Source organism: Bos indicus x Bos taurus, chromosome X, assembly GCF_003369695.1.
Source record: "Bos indicus x Bos taurus breed Angus x Brahman F1 hybrid chromosome X, Bos_hybrid_MaternalHap_v2.0, whole genome shotgun sequence".
Lineage (NCBI taxonomy): Eukaryota > Metazoa > Chordata > Mammalia > Artiodactyla > Bovidae > Bos > Bos indicus x Bos taurus.
In genome coordinates this window covers 61,863,925-61,876,854 of record NC_040105.1, presented here as the reverse complement: position 1 = coordinate 61,876,854, position 12,930 = coordinate 61,863,925, and the positions used below count along the sequence as shown (strand labels likewise).

The 12,930-nt window shown below is 37.7% G+C and overlaps 1 protein-coding gene across 5 annotated transcripts in view; it reads left to right on the top strand.

Moving 5' to 3' along the window:
• OPHN1 (oligophrenin 1) overlaps nt 1–12,930 on the top strand; it is a 627,552-nt gene that overhangs the window by 355,861 nt on the left and 258,761 nt on the right. For all 5 annotated transcript variants that reach the window (XM_027535147.1, XM_027535145.1, XM_027535143.1 and 2 more), the window contains 4 exons: nt 4,378–4,456; nt 6,817–6,850; nt 7,396–7,458; nt 11,919–11,993. In XM_027535147.1, coding sequence (XP_027390948.1) covers nt 4,378–4,456; nt 6,817–6,850; nt 7,396–7,458; nt 11,919–11,993 — 251 coding nt within the window. The remainder of the gene's footprint in view (nt 1–4,377; nt 4,457–6,816; nt 6,851–7,395; nt 7,459–11,918; nt 11,994–12,930) is intronic.

Sequence of the window (12,930 nt, the reverse complement as noted above, 5' to 3'; positions counted from 1 at the left end):
GGCTCTTTTGGCTGCCCCTCCCAGAGATCCCTGTTAGAGCTGGACCAGAGCTGGTTCTCTCTATTCAAGGTTCAGTCAGCTTTGCCTTACTTGCTGTAGGCAGAAGTTACTCCTAGGATTTAATTTGCTATGATATATGCAAAAGGTCAGTATTTGGTGATGCTGCAAAAGAACAGGATAACAAAACTCATTCTTTTTTATCCCAATATACAAGAACAAATTAATTGAAACACATATTTAAGGGAACGTAGATTGGATGGAGGGTGGTAGTTCTACTGGGGATGCTTTTTTTCCCCCATTTGGTACAAATGATGTGGATTTTTCCTACCTTGCAGATATTTATGTAAAGTGTAAATAGTTTAATTATCAACTTTCTGATTTCAGCAAAGCTTGCAATCTTTGGACTTGGTTGCATTTGTTCCTATCCAATTCTCTCTTTTTGTCTTTTCAACCTGGACAATTTATTGGTAGGGAACTTTAACTTTTACTTTTGAATTTTAAAATGAGAGCATTTGGAGTAACTTTGGAAAGAGACATTTTATGTAGTTGGGAAGTTGATCCACAATTTAGTGAGTATATGTGTTTCTATATTTTATTTCCATCTATTATTCCTATGTATTTGGCATTAAGTATTATAATAGAATTTAACAAAAGATCAGATTGCTAGAAAGGAACTTGGTTGAATTACAATATCATATGAGCAAAACTATCAGTGACTAGAATCATATAGATCAGATTAAGAAAATAAGGCATTTTTTTTGGTCTTGGTATAAGTAGCTATTAGTTCCCTTTCCCATTTTAAATTTATGTATGTGAATCTATATGCTCTCTTTGTTAAGAATGGATGGTCCCAGTCAAAGATGGCTGTAATAGTAAACAGTGTTAGTGAAAATCATGAGGCTGTCACTCATTTCCACCCCACAACTTTGAGCTCAGTAGGAAGGGGAAAGCAACTGTTGGCTGTGGCTTCCTTTTTATGAACCTTTAGTGTTTTTGGGTCTGCTGAATTAATGCACTTAAATAAAGTTAAAGTTTTTCTGTGTCTAATTCCATTCTGATTCAGTTTTCAGCTTAAATTTGCAAGCCACCTACAAGTATTATTCTCATAGACTCAAAGCATTTGCAAACAGTTTGGCCCTGAGGTTGAGGGCAAGGATCAATATATATTTATAAGGATCTATCTATCTATCTATAGATATATTGCATCTAGTGCTATGTATGGCTCATAGTAGATACTGAATCTGGTATTCATTTTTAAAATTTTCCCCTACCCAAGAATACTGGGGAATTCTGAAGCTAGAACTCAGGATTAAAGTTTTGATATAGCTATGATTTTACTTACCACATATTGGGCATTTAAAAAATATTCCTCCACTGAACTCCGCCCTTATTTTACAGGTGAGGAGACGGGGACTTGTATATGTTTAATTGCCTTGCCTAATCAAAGTCACATAGTGGCAAGATTGAGCTCAAACTCTGGTCTGTAGGTCTCTAAACCCCATGTTCTTTTCAATTTTATTCCATTGTCTATTATAAGCAGAATAAATATGTTGTGAGATAGAGGGTCAAATATAATAATGCACAGATGCTGAGGTGCCTCTGTGTGTGTGGAGTTTTCTGAGTAATATGATGTCCGCATCTGCTTTCCTGGCTGGTCAATCTGATATAAGGGGCAGAGGCAGGCCTCGCAGTAGACATCAGGCACCTGTACTCATGTTCCCTGCTGAATTGAACAGATGGCTCTTTGAATCCCCTTTTCTATTTCTGGGATAGAGGATAACTTTTTTTTTATTGTTCCTACCAATATTTGAAGCCACAGTCTCATAGCTCATCAGAACTTGAAGGACATTATAGTAATAATAATAACATTGATGATGACAATGACAGCAACAACTGCTAACATTCACTGAGTACCTCTATGTGCTAGGCACCATTCTCAACCTTTATTTTATTGTTTTTCTTTGCTTTTTTAATTATTTATTTTAATTTGAGTCTAATTGCTTTACAATATTGTGGTGGTTTTTGCCATACATTGACATGAATCAGCCAGGGTGTACATGTGTTCCCCCCATCCTGAAGCGCCCTCCAACCTCCCTCCCCAACCCATCCCTCTGGGTTGTCCCAGAGCACTGGCTTTGAGTGCCCTGCTTCATGCATCAAACCTGTACTGGTCATCTATTTTACATATGGTAATATACATGTTTCAATGTTATTCTCTCAAATGATCCCACCCTCGCCTTCTCTCACAGAGTCCAAAAGTCTGTTCTTTACATTTGTGTCTCTTTTGCTATCTTCCATATAGGGTTGTCATTACCATCTTTCTAAATTCCATATATATGCATTAATATACTGCATTGGTGTTTCTCTTTCTGACTTACTTCACTCTGTATAATAGGATCCATTTTCATCCACCTCGTTTTAAATGCATAATTTCCTTTAGTCTTCATCACAGTCACATGAAGTGGGCAGTGTTTCTATCCCAATCTCACAAAGACCAGGAGACAGAGAGAAGTTAAGCACTTAGATTATACAACTAGTAAATGTTAAAGCTAGGATCCAAATCCAGGTATACTAATTGCCAAGCCCACATTCTTAACCACTGAACTCTACTGCAAATATGTTATATATGCCTTTTTGTTTTAGAGGAGTGACTGAGACCTCAGGGTGGGCACAGGATTTGTCTAAAATCATGATGGAAAAGCCTGGCCTAGAAGTCAGTACTCTTTCTACTTTGTCATTTTGTTCTTAACAACATTGTTCTTTGAATTTGACTTTTAGTAGCACCAGAGAATCTCCAAATGCTTCCTGAATAGTCACTTATTTATTCTTTCAGCTTCTCTGTATGATCAAGGAAGGATACATACCAGCTTTCTGATTTCCTAAATAGGAAAAATGTGTCTGTAATAGGTTTAACTTCGTATCTAGTCTGCAGCATCTGCTTTATGTTTTTTGCCCATTTTCTTGCTTTCCTTCTTTCTAGCTTCAGGATCCATCTGGGTAATTATTTTTACAGAGATTTGTAGACTTTCTAGCCCCATAAGATATGTCTAAAAGGTTGGATATTTCTTAGAGAAAGGTAAACTTGAAAAGAGTCCAGTACTGAAAGCGAAGTCCTAGTTTTCAATTGATTCTGGCTTAAAGATCATTTGGGGGCTTTACTTATTAAGGAGTACTTTAATGTAGTAAGAGACAGAAGGACAGGTAGGATAGGAATCCCATGGTATCAGACTAAAAAGGACCTACCAGTTCATCAGATCCAAATCTTTTATGGCTAAAGAAATTGAAGCACAGTGACTTTTCCACTGAACTCTCTTGTCATTACTCTGTTACTGTTTCATGACTCAGAGAGGTCTCATCTTAACATGGAAGGAGCGAGAGGAACAAATATCTCCTGGTGGCACAACTAGGCAGAGAATGGAAGTGACCTTATGCCTGCAAGTAATATGATTAATCCCCAAATTCCAGTTTGGTTTTGAAGGTCCGAGAAGAACAGTGTATACCAAATTGGGGTATATCTGGGTATATAGTTGCAGTTACTGGAAATAAATAAAATAAAATTGGATTTCAAGTTGTATGTCATGCAGAAGAGGCCTTATAATGTATTAGCTAAGAAAGAACATGGCTGCTGGAATAAAATTCCTAAATCAAAACCCTGGCTCTACACTTACCACGGACTCAGGTAACTTCTCTGTGCCTCAGTTTTCCCTTCTGTAAAATAGGGATTTCTATAGTCCCTGCTTTATAGGCTTCTTGTGTAGATTAAGTGAATTTATACCTATAAAGTACTTATAGTACTATGGCACTGGCTGAGCATTCAGTAACTAGTAGTTGTTGTTATTATTTATAAGATTGCTTAAAAAAAAAAAATAAGATTGCTTAAATCAGCCAGAAGGCCTCCCTGTGCATGTTGTTGACTTCTTTCCAACCAAAGTGCTCCTTGGACATCCTAGGTGGTAGAAGTATCAAAGCCATTTTCCTGATACATGTACTTACAGTGAACATGCTCAGAACCATTTGAACTCAGACCAAATGACTGGCTTCTAAGAGCAAGAGGCAGGGAGAGCTTCAGTTTGTTTTAAGCACACAGTGGTATCAATTTAAGTCTGTATTATGGTGAGGTGTCAGCATCTGCCTTCATATTTCCTTGCCTGACCCTGGCATGAAGCCACCAAGATACTACCTCCATCAATGTTTCCAAAATTACTGTTCTCTAAGTTCCATTGTTTTTCTGAGTAAACAAAGATTTTGAAAAATTGGCAATCTATATCCCTGTGTCTGCTCAGTGTCATAACTCTCAGGGCTGAGCGGAACCCTAGATTATAAGACTCAATTCTCTCAGTTAACTTTTCTGCTCTCAACTTGTCATTTATTCCTTAGACCAGGAACCATCACTCTGCAAGCTCTTTCAGAAGCTAACAGAAGACTATGGATGGAGGCTATGGATGGGAAAGAACCTGTAAGTTACCCTGGGGAAACCTCAGTTACATAGGCCAGTATATGATTGTGCTCAAGTGGTAGCAGTGAGTCCAGGACAATTAAATGGTGGTAGATAATTCATACTCAAAAGTTTAGAGTTAGAAGGAAATGCTGAATAACATTTCTTGTTTAACAAGTTAGGCAACTTGAGTTCCAGAGATGGTAAAGGACTTCTCTAGAATTAGCCTCAGAAAGGCATCACAAGGGACCAGAAACTAGGTCTCTCAGCTTCTTTCTTCTTATACAGCTATGCCCACAAGGTTTTCTTAAGAAAGAAATTAAGCCTGTTTGTAGTTTATAGCATTAATATGTGTTCATATATAAGGATGGAAAATAATTTTCATGACTGTGAACAAGCATTTATTAAGATTTTATTCAGAATGGTTTTACTGCCTCTCCCTTACATTCCTAAGTCAGCTTATTCTCTTTAAGGGCAGGAGATGGCATTGCCATCCTATATCCCACAATGCACCATTCCATTTAGAACACTGTTACATAGGATTACAAGGAATACTTTTACAGGGCTAACAATTATCATAGAAAGACCAATATGAACAGTCAGGTCACCAAAAAGCATTTTTTTTCTTCAGTATCTTCTGTGTAGGTTTCTTCTTGTGGCATATGATGTAATGTCAGCTTCTTAATTTTGGAATCCCAAAAGGTTATATTTGGGTCTGGTTCTGCCATTCAATGATTGTGTGACCTTGAACTACTTATTTAATTTCTCTGAGATTCTTCTCTTTGATGAAATGGCTTTAATAATTTCTGTTCTAGCTATCTCACATAGTTTCTTTGAAAGAAATCAATTGAAAGCCAGTTTGTCAACCATAATATGCTGTATCAGTTTGAAGTTCTTCTCACTGGTCTGAAGTCTTGGTGCAAAGCTACTGAAATTCAGTAGTATTTGGGTACAATCTAATCTTCTTGCCTTATGCAAGGCAAAAGCTTGCTAAAATGGAGAATACATTACAGGGACTTCTTTCTGTGGTTTCTAGTGCCTTGAAGACTAGTGAGGAAGGCCCAGCTATAAGATTGCATGTATAGCAACTAAGAAGATACCAGGAGAGAACTGGTGTTGTAAGGACTGTCATCCAGAAAATAGGCCAGGGCCTTTCTCTGCTCCCTTCTCTCACAGAAACTTGGAACTTAACCGTTACATGCCTATGATATTTTTCTAGCAGGATACTAGCAAGCCCAGCAAGACATTTTATTCTTTTTTGTTGTTGTTCATATTTATTTCTTATTTTTTAATCAAAATATACTTAATTTACAATGTTGTAAGTCATTTTACTCTTAATTCCCTCTCCTAAACTTGCTCCCCCTTTAAAGTTTTAAAAATCAAAGGATACAGATGGCTTTTTGTGAAGAATGATGTTAGAACATGGGCCCTCTGAATGTGGATCCTTATCAACTTGACCTGTCTCACTGACCTATCCATGGGCATACACATATAGGCAGAAAATTTTATTTTAAAATGAGAGATTGTTAAAACAGATTATACAGATGGCACATAGAGGACTTATTTCCTGCATTACTAATGTTGCTTCTGCTCTACTAACAACCCCCCTCCCCAATTCACTAATATTACACATAGTAAGAAGATCAGTTCTTGAAGGAACATCTACTGCAACGCTGATAATTTTAGAGATATGAATTTTGAAGTCTAGAGAATGAATGGGACATGCCTAAGTTTCATAATGATGTAGCCATAAAGCCAAGACTAGGCTTCAGGAGTCAAGGATCTCCTCTTGTTTCTCACATAGCTATCACAATTCATACTTTAAGATGACTCAGAGAAAGTTTGGTGAATACATGGATCTCTTTCAGATGGGCACTTGCTTTTCTACCCATCTGGGTAGAAAATACCCACTAACACCTTTGGGTAAGGAGATTGATATTAGTAATATTTAAATTTTACCATCAGCTATTCAACACTGCAGTCTCCTATCCAGATCATTGAAGGTTTGTTTGGTGAGGCTTATTACAGCAAGATCTAACTCTGCTTTCTTCTGCCAATAACCTGGAGAAAACCACTTCCTTTCTGTCATACTCTCTTGCTCCATCAGGAACAGTTTTACATAAGTAAATGTCTAAGATGGGTAGGCTACCACTGCAGTGAGCTGTGTGAAATCCAATGTAATCTTCAGGGATTGTTAATTCTACTGTTTCTAGTGACCTAGGCAAAAATGATTCTGTTTAGCCTGTTTATTACTTGTTAAACTCTTAAAGTCACTAATGCTTTTGATGGCTTATTTGAGGAAAGATATTTAATTTTTCTATACTTACCTATAGTTATTTGCAATATCCATGGCTCTTTCTGTCTCTTTTTTTTTTTTGTAGATCTACCACAGCCCTATAACAAAACAGGAAGAAAGTAAGTTCGATTTCTGATCTACTGGCATTATAAACTGTTAGCTATCCTAATCACAGTAAATCCTATCATGAATAATTTGTAATATTGATGCAAATATATTTATGGATACCTTTGTGTGAAATGAAATTCAGACCTGCTTTTTTAGAAGATGTCTTTCGATTGAACTAAGGAAGTCACTTTATCTATCTTAGATATTTGGTGGGGTAGTTGTAGTAATATAGAGAAACACTAATTATATTCTTATTTTTCTAGACATACAATAGAAATTGTGTGCATTTCCAGCCTAATTTTTCACACTTGATGTAGCTCATGCCTCAAGCAGATATACAAAAAAGGTCGAGTAAAAACATTTTGTGTTATAAGAGTAACACAACTCTAACCACTTCTCTCACCCAAATGAAGAATCTTTCCATTTAATGGTGATTGAAGGAGAGAGACTAAAGCCCTAATTCTCTCACTGTAGTCTGTTAACCAGATCCCTGAAGGTTTTTTAGGTGAGGCTTATTGCAGCAGGATCTAACTCTGCTTTCTTTTGCTTGAAACAGTGGAACTGAATGAAGTGGGATTCAAGTTTGTTAGGAAGTGCATCAATATAATTGAGACCAAAGGTAAGATATGAGCCATAGCCTTGGCATCAATTGAATCTGTTTATTCTTTTTTAAATGATTTTAAAAATGTATTTAATTTTTATTGACATATAGTTGATGTGCAATATTAGGATCACAGCCTTGTCATGGCAAAGAGGCTAGCATAACTCAATAAAGCCATGAGTCATACCATGCAGGGCCATCCAAGACAGATGGGTCACAGTGAAGAGTTCTGACAAAACAAAAACCTCCAGTGATCCAGTGGAGGAGGAAATGGCAAACCACATCACTATTCTTGCCTGGAGAACCCCATGGACAGTATGAAAAGACAAAAAGATATGGAACTGGAAGATGAATCCCCCAGGTTAAAAGGTGTCCAATATGCTACTGCAGAAGATCTGAGGGCAATTATGAGGGCCATTACTAATATCTACAGAAAGAATGAAGCAGATGAGCCAAAGTGGAAATGATGCTCAGTTATAGATGGAGGTGAAAGTAAAGTCCAATGTTGTAAAGAACAATAGTGTATAGGAACCTGGAATGTTAGGTCCATGAATCAAGGCAAATTGGACATGGTCAAGCAGGAGATGGAGCGCGTGAACATCAAAATCTTAGGAATCATTGAACTAAAATGGACAAGAATGGGTGAATTTAATTCAGATAACCATTTTATGTGTGTGTGTGTGTGTGTGTGTGTGTGTGTGTGTGTGTGTGTGTGTGTGTATAGTATCTACTCTACTACTGTGGGCAAGAATCCCTTAGAAGAAATGCAGTAGAACTCATAGTCAACAAAGGAGTCCAAAATACAGTATTTGGGTGCAACCGCAAAAAGCGCACAGACAGTTCATTTTCAAGGCAAACCATTCATCTCCACAGTAATCTGTCTATACCCCAAATACTAGTGCTAGAGAAGCTGAAGTTGAACAGTTCTATGAAAACCTACAAGACCTTCTAAAACTAACACCAAAAAAAATGTCCTTTCCATCATAGGGGATTGGAATGCAAAAGTAGGAAATCAAGAGATACATGGACTAACTGGCAAGTTTGGCCTTGGAGTAAAAAACGAAGCAGGGCAAAGGCTAAAAGAGTTTTGACAAGAGAACTTGCTGATCATGGCAAACACCCTTTTCAACAACCCAAGAGACAATTCTACACATGGACATCACCAGATGGTCAATACCAAACTCAGATCGATTGTGTTCTTTGCAGCCAAAGATGGAGAAGCTCTGCAAAGTCAGCAAAAACAAAACCTGGAGCTGACTGTGGCTCAGATCATGAGCTCCTTATTACAAAATTCAGGCTTAACTTGAAGAAAGTAGGGAAAACCATGAGGCCATTCAGTTAAGTTCAGTTCAGTCGCCCAGTCGTGTCTGACTCTTTGCGACCCCATGAATCGCAGCACGCCAGGCTTCCCTGTCCATCACCAACTCCCAGAGTTCATTCAAACTCACGTCCATTGAGTCAGTGATGCCATCCAACCATCTCATCCTCTATCGTCCCCTTCTTCTCCCGCCCCCAATCCCTCCCAGCATCAGAGTCTTTTCCAATGAGTCAACTCTTCGCATGAGGTGGCCAAAGTACTGGAGTTTCAGCTTTAGCATCATTCCTTCCAAAGAACACCCAGGACTGATCTGCTTTAGAATGAACTGGTTGGATCTCCTGGCAGTCCAAGGGACTCTCAAGAGTCTTCTCCAACACCACAGTTCAAAAGCATCAATTCTTCGGCGCTCAGCTTTCTTCACAGTCCAACTCTCACATCCATACATGACTACTGGAAAAACCAGAGCCTTGACTAGACGGACCTTTGTTGGCAAAGTGATGTCTTTGCTTTTGAATATACTATCTAGGTTGGTCATAACTTTTCTTCCAAGGAGTAAGCATCTTTTAATTTCATGGCTGCAGTCACCATCTGCAGTGATTTTGGAGCCCCAAAAAATAAAGTCTGACACTGTTTCCACTGTTTCCCCATCTATTTGCCATGAAGTGATGGGACCAGATGCCGTGATCTTCGTTTTCTGAATGTTGAGCTTTAAGCCAACTTTTTCACTCTCCACTTTCACTTTCATCAAGAGGCTTTTTAGTTCCTCTTAACTTTGTGTCATAAGGGTGGTATCATCTGCATATCTGAGGTTATTCATATTTCTCCCAGCAATCTTGACTCCAGCTTGTGCTTCTTCCAGCCCAGTGTTTCTCATGATGTACTCTGCATATAAGTTAAATAAGCAGGGTGACAATATACAGCCTTGATGTATTCCTTTTCCTATTTGGAACCAGTCTGTTATTCCATATGCAGTTCTAACTGTTGCTTCCTGAACTGCATATAGGTTTCTCAAGAGGCAGGTTAGGTGGTCTGGTATTCCCATCTCTTTCTGAATTTTCCACAGTTTGTTGTGATCCACACAGTCAAAGGCTTTGGCATAGTTAATAAAGCAGAAATAGATATTTTTCTGAAACTCTCTTGCTTTTTCCATGATCCAGCGGATGTTGGCAATTTGATCTCTGGTTCCTCTGCCTTTTCTAAAACCAGCTTGAACATCTGGAAGTTCACGGTTCATGTATTGCTGAAGCCTGGCTTGGAGAATTTTGAGCATTACTCGGCCATTAAGTATGACCTAAATCAATTCCCTTTATACAGCTGTGATGAGTGGATTCAAGGGATTAGATTTTGGAGACAGAATGTCTAAGGAACTATGTATGGAGATTTGTAACATTGTATAGCAGGCAGTGACCAAAGCCATTCCAAAGAAAAAGAAATACAAGGAGGCCACGTGGTTGTCTGAGGAAGCATTGCAAATAGCTGAGGAATGAAGTAAAGCAAAGACAGGGGAGAAAGGGAAAGACATACCAAACAGAATGTGGAGTTCCAGAGAATGGCAAGGAGAGAAAAGAAGTCCTACTTAAACTAACAATGCAAAGACATAGAGGAGAACAGTACAATGGGAAAGGCTGGAGATCTCTTCAAGAAAATTGAAGATCTTATGGGAACATTTCATTCAAGGATGGGCACAATAAAGGATAGAAACATTAAGGATGTAACAGAAGTAGAAGGTATTAAGAAGAGGTGGCAGGAATACACAGAAGAACTATACAAGAAAGGTCTTAATGACCCAGATAACCACGATGGTGTGTGGTCACTCATCTAGAACTAAACATCCTGGAGTTTGAAGTCAAGTGTGACTTAGGAAGCATTATTACAAACAAAGCTAGTGGAGGAGACAGAATGCCAGCTGAGATATTTAAAATACTAAAAGATGATGCTGTTAAAGTGCTGCACTCAATAAGTCAGCAAATTTGGAAAATTCAGCTGTGGCCACAGGACTGAAAAAGGTCAGTTTTTATTCCAATCTCAAAGAAGGGCAATGCCAAAGAACGTTCAAACTACTGTACAATCATGTTCATTTCACATACAAGTAAGGTTATATTCAGAATCCTTCAAGCTAGGCTTTAGCAGTATGTGAACTGAGCTTCCAGATGTACAAGATGGGTTTCAAAGAGGCAGAGGAACCAGAACTCAAATTGCCAACATTCTTAGGATTATGGAAAAAGCAAAGGAGTTCCAAAAAGACATATACTTCTGTTTCATTGACTATGCTAAAGCCTTTGACTGTGTGGATCCCAACAATCTGTGGAAAATTCTTAAAAAGATGGGAATACCAGACCACCTTACCTTTCTCCTGAGAAAACTGTATTATGGTCAAGAAGCAACACTTAGAACCAAATATGAATAATTTGTGGTTTCCTGCTTTTAGTGATAAAGAACTTCAAATGGCATATAAAATATTTTTAAATACTATCTGGCACTTTTCAAGCAGTGTTATGATAGTTCCACTCTAAATAAATAAGAGTTCAGTTTCTGCCACAATACATATTGATTTAAAAATTGTTGGGGACAAAGTTAAAATCCAGCAAATGTGGCATTAATATTTTTCTAGGTTGATAATACTTTCTTATTTCTGAGAATGTTTTGAATGTAGGCAAGGGTAGCATATAAGCCAGGGCTCTTTTTTCCCCCTAAATGTTGCTTCAATCTTTCTCAGTACACAAAATATTCACTTGCTTCACACCTGCCATACTCTAGCTCTCTCTTACTTTATATCCCTGCCCAAGGACAACTTCAAGGTTGATATCTCCTCCTTTTTCAACTAAACTCAAGCTTCTTTCCAAAATGATGATGCTGTTCTCTGTTATCCGCTGCTAATCACATAAGCATTTTTTTTTTCTATTTACTATAGAATGTGTTCTTTTCTAGTCATGTTATTGAGGGTTTGGTACAATCCAAATGAAAGTATGGAAAGAATAATTTGCAGAGATGTTTCAGGACTGTTTCCTTATTGTAGAGGAGGGCTGGAGAGATTGGAGACAGTAGGGAGACCCTTTCTTGTTTGAACTGAATCCATTGTGTAAATACCCACTTTTTCTACCTTGAGGGAGATGAAAGTTCTAGCTATATTAATAAAACTGACCTGGTTTTCTTTCTCTAGGAATCAAGACAGAGGGATTGTACCGTACCGTGGGCAGCAATATTCAGGTTCAGAAGCTGCTGAATGCCTTTTTTGGTAACAATTTTAATTTCATAATTGTTTTGGAGAGTTGTTTGTATATTAGAAAGAAATATGGCTATAAGAGAAAGGAGACATTGATAAAGGTTGTAGAATATATTTTTAAATATAAAATGTACACTTACTTGCCTATGCTGAGTCAGAGACACCTTTCCTTGAAACAATGATTAGCTTCTCTCCTTCTCAAATCTGGATTCTACCCCAACCTCTCCATTGGAACTACTCTGGCCAGGCATAGAAGGTATATTCTTGTGAAGTTCATGAACTCTTTTCAGTTTCTACCTTACTTGGTATCCTTATTGACCACTCCCTCCTTTTGAATCTTTCTCTCTACATGACATTTATGATTCAACAGTCTCTTAATTCTTCTAACATCATGTATTATTCCTTTCAAGTGACTTTTGTCAGGTCCTTTTTCTTCTTATTTTTTAAATCTTGTCTGGGTATTTTCCAGCCTTCTATCTTTGCCCCCCATTCACTACTTCAACATGTTTTCCTAATGATTAGATTTTTATCTTAGCTATGGATCATATTTTTCTTTTTTTTACATAAGTCTGGTAAGTTTTGTTACATGCTGTACATCGTGACTTGAGTGTTGCAGTTTTGGTGATTTATTTTTTAGTGTGTTGAATTTTATTTTGCAGTGAGTTATTTGTGTATCAGATTGCTTCATTTGAGGATTATTTTTAATCTTATTAGGACAGATATAAAGTATTCTTTCCTGGCTAGTTTAGCCTTACATTTAAGGTCTAATTTCTTTTGTCTCTTCATTTTTAGTGTTTGGAACTTAAACAGTTGCCAGCTCTGTGTGAGTTCTGGGTATTCTTCAGAATAAAGCTTCTTGGTATTTCTTTGTCTGGCCTCATGGATTTTCGTCTTAGGCACTCATGGTTTTGTATTCAGTGACAGACTCAAGTGGACTCACAGCTAAGGG